At 45.8% G+C, this 16,076-nt stretch overlaps 1 protein-coding gene across 7 annotated transcripts in view; it reads left to right on the top strand.

Annotated features, from left to right (window-relative positions):
- The window catches only part of LOC125460360 (ERC protein 2), a 1,111,380-nt gene that overhangs the window by 25,769 nt on the left and 1,069,535 nt on the right, over positions 1-16,076 (top strand). For all 7 annotated transcript variants that reach the window (XM_059649888.1, XM_059649889.1, XM_059649890.1 and 4 more), the window contains one exon: positions 4,590-5,403. In XM_059649888.1, coding sequence (XP_059505871.1) covers positions 4,732-5,403 — 672 coding nt within the window. In that variant the 5' untranslated portion in view covers positions 4,590-4,731. The remainder of the gene's footprint in view (positions 1-4,589; positions 5,404-16,076) is intronic.

The following is a 16,076-nucleotide window of genomic DNA, read 5'->3' as shown; positions in this document are numbered from 1 at the left end:
ATTTTCTGTTATTCATATCTATAGAAGCCTTTGTAATATGTTTTTTGTTTTGCGATCCACAATGATACTCTTTTATTTTTCTTTGTTAATTTCTCGGTCTTCTTTTCTTAAAATCTAAAATTCTCCTTACCTGTGCAACTTTTATTTGAAAATGTTATAAATCTTCTCTTTTACCTAGTAATAATTTTAACTTCTCCAGTAAGTCATGATGAACTTACTTTTTCCTATTGGATATTTTTGCCTTGAAATAATTGCTTTTTCAAACCAATCATGAATTCTGTAAGCACTAGTATTGCCTATCTACTGTCATATGTTAATTTATTTTCTGATCTACCACAGTTATCTTCCTCCTCTGCTTCACAGTTGCCCTTATTTAGATTTAAGACCTTAGTTTCAGATTAAAAGACAGAATTTTCCATGAAGTTTGAAAAAGATATCATATTATGACCACTATTTGCACAAAGTTCTTGTGCAACAAGATTGTTAATTGGACCTTTCTTATTTGCATTATGCCAGATCAAAATATCCCGTGCCTTAGTTTTCTTGAGCAATCTGTTGAGGAACCAACAATTGATACTGTATTTTTTTTTCTTTGTTAATTTCTTGGTCCTCCTTTCCTGAAATCTAAAATTCTCCTCAAACACATTTTAAAAATTCTTCCTCCATGGCATTGGTACTTATTAGATTTACTCAGCTCAAAATGTAGTTTGAAGTCATCCAGATTATTGTATTCACCTTGTTACGTGCATCTAAAGTTTCAGGATTTTAGCCTCTGCCCTACTATATACAATTGTTATAAACCACTCTTTGCTACCCTTCGATATTTCTTAGCTTTATCCAATCGTTTCTGAAAAAAAAAAATGTGGGGTGAGTGTGACACTGACTAGGCCAGCATTTCTTGCTTATTCTTAACTGCATTGAGAAGATGGTTCAAGAAGGCAGTTCACCATCACAACAGGCCATGGGCTGTCAGGGAGGGAGTTCGAGGATTGTAGCCTGGTAACGGCGATATATTTCCAAGTAAAGATGATGTGAGGGAAACTTGCAGGTGTGGTATTCCCATGTATCACCGGCCCTTGTCCTTTTTAGATGGAAATGGTTGTGGGTTTGGAAGGTGCTGTCTAAGGAGCCATGGTGAATTTTTGCAGTGCAGCTTGGCAATGGTACACACTGCTGCTTCATATTGGGAATATTTGTGAATATGATGCCAGTCAAGCGAGCTACTTTTTGTTTTAAATGGTATCTAGCTTCTTGATTTTGGAAGCCACATTCATCCAGGGAAGTGGGATATATTCGATCATACTCTGAATTTGTGTCTTGTAGATGGTGGACAAGCTTTAGAGAATCAGGAGATGAGTTACTTGCAGCAAGATTCCTAATTTCTGACCTGGTCTTGGAGCCACTGCGTTTGTGGTGATGCAGTTGAGTTTCTGGTAAATGGTCATCACTGGATGTTGCTAGTGAGGGATTCAACGATGGTAACATCAATGAATGTCAAGGACAATGATTAGATTCTTTCATTTGGAAATTCCCTCTATCTCTAACACATTGATTCCGTCCCTATTTCCCAGAACCAGTCCTAGAGCCTCAGAAATCTCAAGACCTCACTCTCCCACCAAGCTTTTAGTTGTACTTTTTTTTGTTTGGAAGCTTCTGATTTCGCTGCTAGGTAGCACGTGGTGCTCAGAGCCATCTGTGATTACAACTTTGGAGATTCAGCCTTTCAGAATGTCTAGCTGCCTAAATTGTACTTTCAGGACCTCATCCTTCTTTCTAACTGTCATTGGTGCCAATGTGAAAGACTACCTCCTGATTCTTCAGCTTCACTCAAACGAATGTCCTGCAGCCACTCTGAGATACTTGACCCTGGCACTGGGAAGGTACATAGCAACCTTAATTCATGTCTGCTATTACAGAAACAATTGTCTATCTCTTAACTATCTCTTAATCTATCGCTATAGAGATAACAAGGTGTGGAGCTGGATGAACACAGCAGGCCAAGCAGCATCTTAGGAGCAGGAAAGCTGACGTTTCAGGCCTAGACCCTTCAGAGTGCTGATGAAGGGTCTCTGCCCAAACCGTCACCTTTCCTGCACCTCTGCTGCTTGGCCTGCTGTGTTCATCCAGCTCCACACCTTGTTATTTCAGATTCTTCAGCATCTGCAGTTCCTATTATCTCATCATCTATCACTATTGCCCTCCACTCTTCTTTCTCCCTATACGTACATTTGTGGTGCCACAGGCTTGGACCTTGCTACAGTCCTCTGAATCATCGCCTTCATCAGTATCCAAAGTGGTTGTTGAATGAGGAAGTTTCAGACCTCCTGATCTAGCTAGTCTATTGCCTGTGTCCTAACATGAACTAGGTCCTTCATATCCATCACCTCTCAGCTTGTTGATCTACATTGGCTCTCATTTTAGTAAAGTCTTAATTCTTGTCAAGTTTTTAAGTAGTTTGGCCTCTTCCAGCTCCACAGTCAATATTCCTGATAAACATGCTATTGCAGCATAAACTCCTTGAGCCCCTCTGCTACTTTTTATGACCCTCTATAAAACGTCTGACCAGGCTTTTGGCTGTTTGCTCCAAGAGCTCTTTTTTTGGGGCATGATGTCAAATGTTCCTTTTATGTGGTATTGTGAAATGCCTTGGAATGTTTGATTACCTTTCAAGGTGCCATAGAAATCCAAGTTGTTATTGCAAGTGTTGCTGTCTTCACTTGCCCAAAGGAGTGAAACCAAAAGACAAGATAGCCCAAGAGTGAAGAGAAACCTGAGGAGTCAGAAACATTGATGGGGGTGGAGGTTGAAAGGAGACAGACAATGCAAATACATTCCTCCCAGAATTGCAAGAAATGCAAATTAGACTGGAAGGTGGAGGTCATCTTTACTTACCTAACTCCAATTATTTAATCACATTAGTCATTACTAATGTTGAGCAATATTTCTGGCGCTTCATATTAACCATTAGAATGCTAAATACTTGCAAACCATTGTTTGAAGGTGAAGCAAAAATACAAATTAACAGAAAAGTGCCAGTAGTTGATAGGAACAATTTGGTACATTGGAAATGATTAACAGCCCTTTGTGAAGAAATAACTTCAGCTGATTAGTTTCTAACAAGTACATTATCAATTCACGCACTTTCTTGTGGAGATATGCTAGTTTTACGTTACATTTCTCTGTGCGTATCGATTTATATTTAGAACATAGAACATAGAACAGTACAGCACAGAACAGGCCCTTCAGCCCACAATGTTGTGCCGACCATTGATCCTCATGTATGCACCCTCAAATTTCTGTGACCATATACATGTCCAGCAGTCTCTTAAATGACCCCAATGACCTTGCTTCCACAACTGCTGCTGGCAACGCATTCCATGCTCTCACAACTCTCTGCGTAAAGAACCTGCCTCTGACATCCCCTCGATACTTTCCACCAACCAGCTTAAAACTATGACCCCTCGTGCTAGCCATTTCTGCCCTGGGAAATAGTCTCTGGCTATCAACTCTATCTATGCCTCTCATTATCTTGTATACCTCAATTAGGTCCCCTCTCCTCCTCCTTTTCTCCAATGAAAAGAGACCGAGCTCAGTCAACCTCTCTTCATAAGATAAGCCCTCCAGTCCAGGCAGCATCCTGGTAAACCTCCTCTGAACCCTCTCCAAAGCATCCACATCTTTCCTATAATAGGGCGCCCAGGACTGGACGCAGTATTCCAAGTGCGGTCTAACCAAAGTTTTATAGAGTTGCAACAAGATCTCTTGACTCTTAAACTCAATCCCCCTGTTAATGAAAGCCAAGACACCATGTGCTTTCTTAACAACCCTGTCCACTTGGGTGGCCATTTTAAGGGATCTATGTATCTGCACACCAAGATCCCTCTGTTCCTCCACGCTGCCAAGTCAACACGGCTTTGTGAGGGGTAGGTCATGCCTTACAAACCTTATCAAGTTCTTTGAGGATGTGACTAGAAAAGTTGATGAGGGTCGAGCTGTGGATGTGGTGTATATGGACTTCAGTAAGGCATTTGATAAGGTTCCCCATGGTAGGCTCATTCAGAAGGTCAGGAGGAATGGGATACAGGGGAACTTAGCTGATTGGATACAGAATTGGCTGGCCAACAGAAGACAGCGAGTGGTAGTTGAAGGAAAATATTCTGCCTGGAAGTCAGTGGTGAGTGGGGTTCCACAGGGCTCTGTCCTTGGACCTCTACTGTTTGTAATTTTTATTAATGACTTGGATGAGGGGATTGAAGGATGGGTCAGCAAGTTTGCAGACGACACAAAGGTCGGAGGTGTCGTTGACAGTATAGAGGGCTGTTGTAGGCTGCAGCGGGACATTGACAGGATGCAGAGATGGGCTGAGAGGTGGCAGATGGAGTTCAACCTGGATAAATGCGAGGTGATGCATTTTGGAAGGTCGAATTTGAAAGCTGAGTACAGGATGAATATTTTCGAAGGGGGTTTATCGGTTTTTGTTTCCCTATAAATCTGGATTTGGACTTACTCCCTGTTTATTTTTCACCTGCTTCATTAAATATGATAACTGTGAATGATTGTATACATTGTTTTATTAACATATCTTCTAGATCTGAGGAGTAGGCAAGTCGTTTTCCCCCAGCAGAGTGGAAATGCGGTAACAAGTTCGGGCAGGCAACACAAGGAAAGGCGTTGACTGACGGCGGCCGAGTTCCTCTATCATCGCCACCGTCTTTGATTCAGACAAGAGCCATGTACGGAAGCTCCAGGGCAGTGGGCCACGTGGAAGGCAGCCCATCGCGGTCTCCCCGGCTTCCCCGCTCACCTCGCCTGGGACACCGTCGAACAAGCAGCGGCGGGACCGGCGGAGCCGGCAAGACCCTGTCCATGGAGAACATCCAGTCTCTGAATGCAGCCTACGCTACGTCGGGACCCATGTACCTGAGTGATCATGAGGGAGTCGCCTCCACCAGCTTTCCCAAAGGCACCATGACCCTGGGCAGGGCGACTAACAGAGCCACCTATGGGGGGCGGGTGACGGCTATGGGCAGCAGTCCTAACATCGCCTCGGCTGGCCTCCCTCCCGGGGGAGATGCCCTGTCTTTCAGTGATCACCACCAGCAGAGCGGCATGGTGACCCCATCCTCACACCACCACCACCATCACCAAGTGCCCTCTACCCTGAGGCAGGTCCGGGATAACGCCGTGGTCGATCTACAAGCGCAGCTCAAGGATCTGCAACGAGAGAACGAGATCCTCCGGAAGGAGCTGGAAGTTAAAGACACCAAGCTGGGATCGTCCATGAACAGCATTAAAACTTTCTGGAGTCCCGAGCTGAAGAAGGAGAGAGTGCTGAGGAAAGAGGAGGCGGCCAGGATGTCGGTGCTTAAAGAACAGATGCGAGTATCTCATGAGGAAAGTCAGGTATGTATCTTTCTTTTTATGATTTGATCTCAGTTTTCCGAAGGTATTTGCTTTGAAATATTTAAATTGTGGTTTGCTCCAGTCTTTGTTTTTCTTATATAAAGCAAGCACTTCGGAGTACAGATTCACATCGAGATCAACCAAGAGATTACAGGATCCTCTGCTAGGTCGCTGCTAATCTTTCTCAGCATGCTCAGACAGCTGTCTGGAGATCCTGTCAACTTTTAACCTGAGCGCTCTACCCACTGAGTTCCATAGTTAAATCTGCCATCTTTAATTTGGCCACACAATATTAAACCTACATTGCAGTCCTTCAGTATCTGCGTTTGTGGTGTCATCTGGAGAAGAAATAGGAGAGAAAGGATTAGAAAAAAAATTAAGTGAAAGAGCAGATTGGTGACATTGGAGAGAGGAAATTAATTTGTGGAAATAAACCTGACAAAAAAGGCCAGGGAGAATGATGTGAAGGAGGAGTGATATCAGTAAGATTAAAGAATGGTGGGTGAGTTTTCGTGATAAGCCATGTCAATTGAGACTTTCCCTAGAAGTATGACTTGTTTATTTGCTTCTCTCTCTCTGTCTCTGTGTCTCCCTCTCTCTCTGTCTCTCTCAACTGTTCATTGATAAAATCATGGCCCAAGCTATTATGATTTTGAAGTAGGAAATTTCTAAAATTTGAAATGCTGATTTCTGTGTTTTGGTTACTTGAATGTTGCAGTGCAGAGTGTTTTTATGTTTATGTACTTCTGTTCCCATTATCTCCATACAGGTCACACTCTACTAGCTACCTGTTGTTATCCAAGATTGAGTTCATTATTGTCTTCAGATCCTTTCCTCCATTTCTTCATGCACTCTCTGATTCTCCAGTTTTGACCTTCTGTTTTGTTACCTGCTGTCTCTACTTCATCAACAGTGACAATGTATTCAGCCACTTTGCCTGTCCATGAGGATTTCTTTTCAGTTTTGAGAAATCTCTTTAAAGTCACCTCTTTATGCTCAATGAATCCTTTTCTTTCTACCTTCTCCTGAATCCCTAGTTTTAACAGTTATCTGCTGACCAAATTACTGTCTTGGCTGAAAGTAGGTCATTGCAATGCAGAAACCCAAAGTTGTTGAACAAAGGGTGTGGTCTCCCCAGAGAGATGTGTCCCCCAACCATTTTGCTCCTCTTACCTAGCGCTTATTTTCTGTGGGTGACCTTCTTATCTTGGACACCAAATAAGGCCCTCAAGTGGTCAATTAATTGCTACTTGGGGCTTCCACTTGCCATCTGCTGTAACTAATCCAATAAGTTGTGCAAGAACTCCAAAGTTGCCATCTGGCGACTATATAATGATACAAAATATTATTCTTGCGTTTTGGGAGAGTGATCAGGGTATGCCAGGGTATGCTATTGCCCTTCATTTAACATTTAAATATTGCATCCTACGATAGTTGATCTCCTGTGTAATGCAGATTTCAGACAGCATTTGAAAAAATACTATCCAAACCTGTATGAAGTATCAGCTACACATTGGACTACTTTTGCTGCTTGCACAATGTTTAATGGAGTTCAGAGAAACCATTAAAAACTTGGTTGTTGTAACACAAATCTGTTTTTTTTTCCAAATTGGGATAGCACGGTGGCTCATTGATTAACTCTGCTGCCTCACAGTGCCAGGGACCCAGGCTTGATTCCAGCCTCAGTTAGCTGTTAATGTGGAGTTTGCACGTTATCCCTGTGTCTGCTTGGGTTTCCTCCCACAGTCCAAAGATGTGCAGATTAGGTAGGCTGGCCATGCCAAATTTCCCATTGTGTCTGTGGACTAGGCATGGAAAATGCAGAATTACAGGGATAGGATAGGTGGAATGGGTCTGGCTGAGATGCTGTTTGGAAGGTCTGTGTAGACTTGATGGCTGAATGGCCTGCTTCCACACTGTAAGGATTCTATGATTCAAATTGCTGGTTGTACAAGACTTGGAGTACATTGAGAGCTAGCAGTTCTAGCTCAATGTAGCGATCATCGTTTTTTTTTAGATTAGATTGCCTACAGTGTGGAAACAGGCCCTTTAGCCCAACAAGTCCGCACCGCCCCTTGAAACATCCCACCCAGACCCAGACCCATCCCCGTATAACCCACACACCCCTGGACACTACGGTCAATTTAGCATGGCCAATCCACCTAGCCTGCACACCTTTTGGACTGTGGGAGGAATCCGGAGCACCCGGAGGAAACCCAAGCAGACACGGGGAGAATGTACAAACTCCACACACACAGTCGCCCGAGGCTGGGATTGAACCTGGGTCCCTGGTGCTGTGAGGCTGCAGTGCTAACCACTGAGCCACCGTGCCGCCCCTTATATTCCACGTAAAAACATAAATTGCTGGAGAAACTCAGCAGGTCTAGCAGAACCTAGAGAGAGAAAGCAGAGTCAACAGTTCAAATCTGCTGACATCTATTGTATTTATTTTGTTATCATTTATATTCTGATTTCGTCATTACAATTGGTAGGCTCATTTGATAGTCTACCGCTTCATGATAGAGTTGAATTTTATTGCAGTGTTGCTCATGGTTTGCTCCAAAGAACTGCATTGAACCTGAAGGTTTGTGTAAAAGGATATCATCTATGAACTTGTTCTGTTTCTCCAATTTTGATTCTAAAGATAAATTGACAAAGAGGGGAGATGGTTCTTTGGGATGGGTAAGTATACGTTTAGTAATTGCTTGTGTAGTTCTGAATTGCTGCATTCGTTTTCCTTGATTTTCATGAGATTCTCATGAATGTAAAACTGCTGCGTCTTAAGTCCATGATATCTGTGGAACTGATTACTTTTACGGCCAGTTGGCTTGATGCCTTGTGCACTATGGCTGCCTACCAAAAGGAGGAACTGTTGTTGATAAACTGACCTTTAATTGGGCTACGCAAGAAATCTCACCGGTAAGCAAATGGTGAAACAATAATTTAAACTTTATTGCACGCAGCAACCAAAATAAGACCTCTCAAGTAAGCAAGTTAAGCCCCTCAACCCAATCTGGCAATTACCTGATTAATGGTGGAATTTGGTTGGATTTCACCAACTGTGCCTGTCTCTGGAAGTGTCCAGGGTTCAGTCCTTTCTCAAGAACTTTTTCAAGTTCTGCTAGAGCTAGACTTCTGGTGTTTTGATACTTAGCACAGATTTTTCCTCCTTCAGATCTGTGATGTGATATATTGATGATTCTTTTAAAGTCCATTCATCCAATGGATGCGAGTCTTGCAGTTTGCCTTCTTATCAGAAGTAGCTTCGCAGTGCCTTGTTAAGTTTGGCCTTAACTGTCTGTTTGAAGACACAGATGCAGCTTTCCTGTGATTAACTCTTTTTACATTCTTCTCCAGGCCCGGAGTCCTGGACCAGTATCCAGTCTATAAAGCAGGTATCAAAGCAGTTTTGTCTTTGTAATCTTGACTCCCTCCTTTCCATGACGAGGTTAATTGCTTTTGGTCTCAGTGTAATAGCTTGTCTTTGTTCCTTGCTAGCTTATTCCAGACTGAGTTATTACTGCTGCTTTCCATGTGTAACAATTTATCTTTTGATTCATTTGATTCATGAACAATTATTAAAGTTCTGAAGTTTGTGACATCACAAAGCAATCTCTCAGTAAGGTCTCCTCACAGTCTTCTAAATTGCAATGAGTACAAGCCCAACATCCTCAACCTGGTGAAGCCACCAAACAAAGCTGCTTGCATGCTAAACATCAAAAGCAGCAAGTGATAGACAGAGCTAAGCGATCCTACAACCAACTGAACAGATCTAATCTTTGCAGCCCTGAATGGTGGTGGACAGTTAAACAACTCAGTGGAGGAGGAAGCTGTCTTATCCTCCATGACAGAAGTGCCCAGCACATCGACGCAAAAGATAAGGCTGAAGCTTTGCAACAATCTTCAACCAGAAGTGATGAGTGGATGATGCATCTCGGTCTCCTTGTGGTACCCAGCATTACAGATACCAGTCTTCAGCCAATTTGATTCATCCACATGATACCAAGAAACTTTTGGAGACATGAGATACAGCGAAGGTTGCTGGCCCTGACGTCATTCCAGCAATTGCACTGAAGACTTGTGCTGTAGAACTTGCTGTTCCAGTACAGTTACAACATTGGCCTCAACCTGACAATGTGGAAAATTGCCCAGGTACATCCTGTACATTCAAAGCAGTACCAATCCAACCTGGCCAATTACTGTCCCATCAGTAAAGCGATGGAGGGTGTCATCAATAGTGCGAGCAAGCAGCAGCTTCTCAGCAATAATCTGCTCAGTGACACCCAGCTTGGGTTTCGCCATGACTATTCTGCTTTTGGCCCCATTACAGTCTTGGCTGAAACATAGAGAAAGGAGCTGAATTCCAGAGATGAGGTCAGACTAACAGCCCTTGGCAGCAGGTTACTCAAGGAGTCCGAGCAAAACTGAAATCAGTGGGTATCAGGGGACAGATTCTCCAGTAGCTGGAGAGTTAGCTGGAAGATGGTGTGATTGTTGAAGGTCAGTCATGTCAGCTCCAGTTCATCTTTGCAGGAGTTCCTCAGGGTAGAGTCCTAGGTCCAACCATCTTCAACTGCTTCATCAATGATCTTCCTTCCATGTCAAGGTTAGAAGTGGGGATGTTTGTGAATATTGCACAATGTTCAGCACTGTTCACAACACCTCAGAAACTGAAGCAGTCCATACTCAAATGCAGCAAGATCTAGACTGCAATAGTACCAGGCCTGGGCTGGCACATAGCAAATAACATTCATGCCACACAAATGCCAGGTTGTGATCATCACCGATAAGAGAATCTGCCACAGCCCTTGGCATTCAATCATGTTACCATCACTGAATTCCCCCAATATCCACATCCTGGGGGTTATTTGACCAGAGGCTCAACTGAACTCACCACATAAATGTAGAGGCTTCAAGAGCCAGGTCAGAGGCTAGGAATACTGCAACGTGTAACATACCTCCTGACTCCCAAAATCCTGTCCACCACGTAAAAGACACACATCAAGAGTGTGATGGAATACTCCCCACTTGCTTGGATGAGTGCAGCCCCAAAAACACTTGAAGCTCAACATCATTCAGGACAGAGCAGCCCGCTTGATTGGCACTACGTCCACAAGCATCCACTCCCTCCACCACTGATGTTCAGTCGCTTCAGATTGTACTACCTACAGGATGCACACAGTAATTCACCCAAGGTGCTCAGACAACACCTTCCAAACCCATTACCACTTCAATCTAGAAGGACACGGGCAGCAGATACATGGGAGCATCACCTTCCAAGTTCCCGTCCAAGCCACTCACCATCCTGACTTCAAAATATATCGCCATTACTTCACTCTATACCTCGATCAGTATCCTGGAATTCCCTCCCTAATGGCATTGTCGCTCAACCTACAGCAAGTGGACTGCAGTGGTTCAAGAAGGCCGCTCATTGCCACCTTGTCAGTGGCATCTAGGGATGAGCAATAAATGCTGACCAGCTAGTGATGGCCGCATCCCACAAATAAATAATGAACCTAATTGTGGAATATGTTTCTTCCCTTTTTTTTGCTACTATTATATTGTGGTGGTCAGTAATCAGTTATTAAATTTGCTTAAATAATGATTCCAATGCATTCTCCATCCTTGCACCTATTTATTTTGACTTTGTGTTTATGAAAATTAGCAAATTTGTAAGTGGATGGCATCCATTATGAACACAAATCCCAATCTTTGGTTTTTGCTTTCCTGAGCTAACTAATTTTTATATTCAACATTGAAATCTGTTTTGAATTAAGTCACTGAATGAAACTTACCTAGGATTTTCACTTCTTTTTAAAAATTTAATTGTTGAAGACAAACTTTCAGCCTGACCAGCTTCTTTCCAGGACTCTTGTCCATTTTTATGTTTGGAGGGCTCTTAAGGGCTCCTTCTTGATTTTTAAGGGATTTTTTTTCATTCTAAATTTATTTGGTGATGCAGTAACGTAGTAACATTTGTATTTGTGTTGACATCAATGGTATTTGGACTTGCACACGATCTGAATTTATTCAGCATTGATGCAAAATGACTGAAGGTACTGGATACTGCCGATGTGGTTTGCCCTGAAAATATTCCAAAAACAGAACTTTTGACATGTCCAGCTCAGCTGAGCCCCTTTATCAAGCTTTTCAAGTACAGCTACAACACTGACATCCACCTGGAAATGTGGAACATTGCCAAGGAACTTAGTGTGTGAGGGAAAAACAGGACAAATGCAACCAAATTACCACATCAAGATAATAAAATGTGAGGCTGGATGAACACAGCAGGCCAAGCAGCATCTCAGGAGCACAAAAGCTGACGTTTCGGGCCTAGACCCTTCATCAGAGAGGGGGATGGGGAGAGGGAACTGGAATAAATAGGGAGAGAGGGGGAGGCGGACCGAAGATGGAGAGTGGAGAGAGTATAGGTGGGGAGGTAGGGAGGGGATAGGTCAGTCCAGGGAAGACGGACAGGTCAAGGAGGTGGGATGAGGTTAGTAGGTAGGAGATGGGGGTGTGGCTTGGGGTGGGAGGAAGGGATGGGTGAGAGGAAGAACCGGTTAGGGAGGCAGAGACAGGTTGGACTGGTTTTGGGATGCAGTGGGTGGGGGGGAAGAGCTGGGCTGGTTGTGTGGTACAGTGGGGGGAGGGGACGAACTGGGCTGGTTTAGGGATGCAGTAGGGGAAGGGGAGATTTTGAAACTGGTGAAGTCCACATTGATACCACATGGCTGCAGGGTTCCCAGGCGGAATATGAGTTGCTGTTCCTGCAACCTTCAGGTGGCATCATTGTGGCAGTGCAGGAGGCCCATGATGGACATGTCATCTAGAGAATGGGAGGGGGGAGTGGAAATGGTTTGCAACTGGGAGGTGCAGTTGTTTGTTGCGAACTGAGCGGAGGTGTTCTGCAAAGCGGTCCCCAAGCCTCCGCTTGGTTTCCCCAATGTAGAGGAAGCCGCACCGGGTACAGTGGATGCAGTATACCACATTGGCAGATGTGCAGGTGAACCTCTGCTTAATGTGGAATGTCATCTTGGGGCCTGGGATGGGGGTGAGGGAGGAGGTGTGGGGACAAGTGTAGCATTTCCTGCGGTTGCAGGGGAAGGTGCCGGGTGTGGTGGGGTTGGAGGGCAGTGTGGAGCGAACAAGGGATTCACGGAGAGAGTGGTCTCTCCGGAAAGCAGACAGGGGTGGGGATGGAAAAATGTGTTGGGTGGTGGGGTCGGATTGTAAATGGCGGAAGTGTCGGAGGATGATGTGTTGTATCCGGAGGTTGGTAGGGTGGTGTGTGAGAACGAGGGAGATCCTCTTAGGGCGGTTGTGGCGGGGGCGGGGTGTGAGGGATGTGTTGCGGGAAATACGGGAGACGCGGTCAAGGGCGTTCTCGATCACTGTGGGGGGAAAGTTGCGGTCCTTAAAGAACTTGGACATCTGGGATGTGCGGAAGTGGAATGTCTTATTGTGGGAGCAGATGCGGCGGAGGCGGTGGAATTGGGAATAGGGGATGGAATTTTTGCAGGAGGGTGGGTGGGAGGAGGTGTATTCTAGGTAGCTGTGGGAGTCGGTGGGCTTGAAATGGACATCAGTTACAAGCTGGTTGCCTGAGAAGGAGACTGAGAGGTCCAGGAAGGTGAGGGATGTGCTGGAGATGGCCCAGGTGAACTGAAGGTTGGGGTGGAAGGTGTTGGTGAAGTGGATGAACTGTTCGAGCTCCTCTGGGGAGCAAGAGGTGGCGCCGATACAGTCATCAATGTACCGGAGGAAGAGGTGGGTTTTGGGGCCTGTGTAGGTGCGGAAGAGGGACTGTTCCACATAACCTACAAAGAGGCAGGCATAGCTGGGGCCCATGCGGGTGCCCATGGCCACCCCCTTAGTCTGTAGGAAGTGGGAGGAGTCAAAAGAGAAGTTGTTAAGTGTGAGGACGAGTTCAGCTAGGCGGATGAGAGTGTCGGTGGAGGGGGACTGGTCGGGCCTACGGGACAGGAAGAAGTGGAGGGCCTTGAGGCTATCTCCATGCGGAATGCAGGTGTACAGGGACTGGACGTCCATGGTGAATGAGGTGTTGGGGGCCAGGGAATTGGAAGTCCAGGAGGAGGTGGAGGGCGTGGGTGGTGTCACGGACGTAGGTGGGGAGTTCCTGGACCAAAGGGGAGAAAATGGAGTCCAGATAGGTGGAGATGAGTTCGGTGGGGCAGGACCGCAACTTCCCCCCCACAGTGATCGAGAACGCCCTTGACCGCGTCTCCCGTATTTCCCGCAACACATCCCTCACACCCCGCCCCAGCCACAACCGCCCTAAGAGGATCCCCCTCGTTCTCACACACCACCCTACCAATCTCCGGATACAACGCATCATCCTCCGACACTTTCGCCATTTACAATCCGACCCCACCACCCAAGACATTTTTCCATCCCCACCCCTGTCTGCTTTCCGGAGAGACCACTCTCTCCGTGACTCCCTTGTTCGCTCCACACTGCCCTCCAACCCCACCACACCCGGCACCTTCCCCTGCACCCGCAGGAAATGCTACACTTGTCCCCACACCTCCTCCCTCACCCCTATCCCAGGCCCCAAGATGACATTCCACATTAAGCAGAGGTTCACCTGCACATCTGCCAATGTGGTATACTGCATCCACTGTACCCGGTGCAGCTACCTCTACATTGGGGAAACCAAGCGGAGGCTTGGGGACCGCTTTGCAGAACACCTCCACTCAGTTTGCAACAAACAACTGCACCTCCCAGTCGCAAACCATTTCCACTCCCCCTCCCATTCTCTAGATGACATGTCCATCATGGGCCTCCTGCACTGCCACAATGATGCCACCCGAAGGTTGCAGGAACAGCAACTCATATTCCGCCTGGGAACCCTGCAGCCATGTGGTATCAATGTGGACTTCACCAGTTTCAAAATCTCCCCTTCCCCTACTGCATCCCTAAACCAGCCCAGTTTGTCCCCTCCCCCCACTGCACCACACAACCAGCCCAGCTCTCCCCCCCACCCACTGCATCCCAAAACCAGTCCAACCTGTCTCTGCCTCCCTAACCGGTTCTTCCTCTCACCCATCCCTTCCTCCCACCCCAAGCCGCACCCCCATCTACCTACTGACCTCATCCCACCTCCTTGACCTGTCCGTCTTCCCTGGACTGACCTATCCCCTCCCTACCTCCCCACCTATACTCTCTCCACCTATCTTCTTTTCTCTCCATCTTCGGTCCGCCTCCCCGTCTCCCTATTTATTCCAGTTCCCTCTCCCCATTCCCCCTCTCTGATGAAGGGTCTAGGCCCGAAACGTCAGCTTTTGTGCTCCTGAGATGCTGCTTGGCCTGCTGTGTTCATCCAGCCTCACATTTTATTATCTTGGAATTCTCCAGCATCTGCAGTTCCCATTATCTCAAATTACCACATCATTCTGCTTTCCATCATCAGCAAATTTCAAATAGCACTGGTAAAAGAACACCTGACTCATTGCTTAATATGGGTTCAGCCAAGACTATTCAGCTCTTGGCTTGTTACAGCCTTGGCTTGTATGTGGACGAAAGTACTGAATTCCAGAGATGAAATGAGAATAACTATTGTTGATTTTTAAGTGGGGAATCAAGAATTCTTGCAAAACTGGAGCCAGTGGGGATTGTGGAGACCTCTCCAATGTTTGGAGTCATGATGAACACACAGTTGTAGTAGTTGTTGGAGTTCAGTCAGTTGTGCTCAAGTACGTCTATGCTGGAGTTCCTCCGATTTATATGCAAGTTCCCACCATCTTCAGCTGCTTCACCAGTGATCTTCCCTTCATAAGATCATAAGTAGAGATATTTAGCAATGTTTATACAATGTGCACCATGTGTGACTCCATAGATACTGAAATAGTCATTTGAAATCTTAAGACCTGGACAATATCCAGACTTGGGCTGACTAATGACAAGTAACATCTGTGCCACATAAGTGACAGGCAATGACCAAGCCCAACAGGGGAAAGTCTAGTCGTCATCCTTTTGATATTCAATAGTATTAGCATTGGTCAATTCCTCACTGCCAACATCTTGGCAGGTGATATTAACCAGAAACTGAATTAGACCAGTCACTATATAATGTTCATCTGAAAGGCACAGATCAGGATTGTGATGGAATACATGCCACTTTCTTGGATGGTTGTAGCTCTAACCACATTCAAGAAGCTCCGGGAATGGTGGAAGGATAGCGCAGCCCAGCAGAGCGGACCGGGCTGGCGGAGGATGGTGTGATCAGCAGCAGGAGCTGCTGGATAAATACCTCGTCAGTAGGGCACTCTGACTCAGCAGGAGTGGAGCTGAATCCAGAGGCAGATCTCTAAAAGCCATTATTCATAAGGTAGCATAAGATTCATTCCTCAGGAGCCGGCTTTAGAGACTGTGTGTAGTGTCAGGGAAGAGAGATAATGCCTCTTATTAACCAGTACCTATGGGACCTGGAGTGTGCCAGGTGATCAGATATTTCCAGATAATTGTGAGGTCCATGTCTCATGGGCTGGTATTTCTTCTTAGCCTTTGGGGTGGCACGGTGGCTCAGTGGTTAGCACTGCGGCCTCGCAGCGCCAGGGACCCGGGTTCGATTCCAGCCTTGGGCGACTGTGCAAACTCCACACAGACATTCTCCCCGTGTCTGCGTCGGTTTCCTCCCACAGGCCACAGAC

This window comes from Stegostoma tigrinum, chromosome 11, assembly GCF_030684315.1.
Source record: "Stegostoma tigrinum isolate sSteTig4 chromosome 11, sSteTig4.hap1, whole genome shotgun sequence".
NCBI classification, from domain to species: Eukaryota; Metazoa; Chordata; class Chondrichthyes; order Orectolobiformes; family Stegostomatidae; genus Stegostoma; species Stegostoma tigrinum.
The sequence above is the reverse complement of the archived record's forward strand: the minus strand, read 5'-3'. Positions and strand labels throughout refer to the sequence as shown.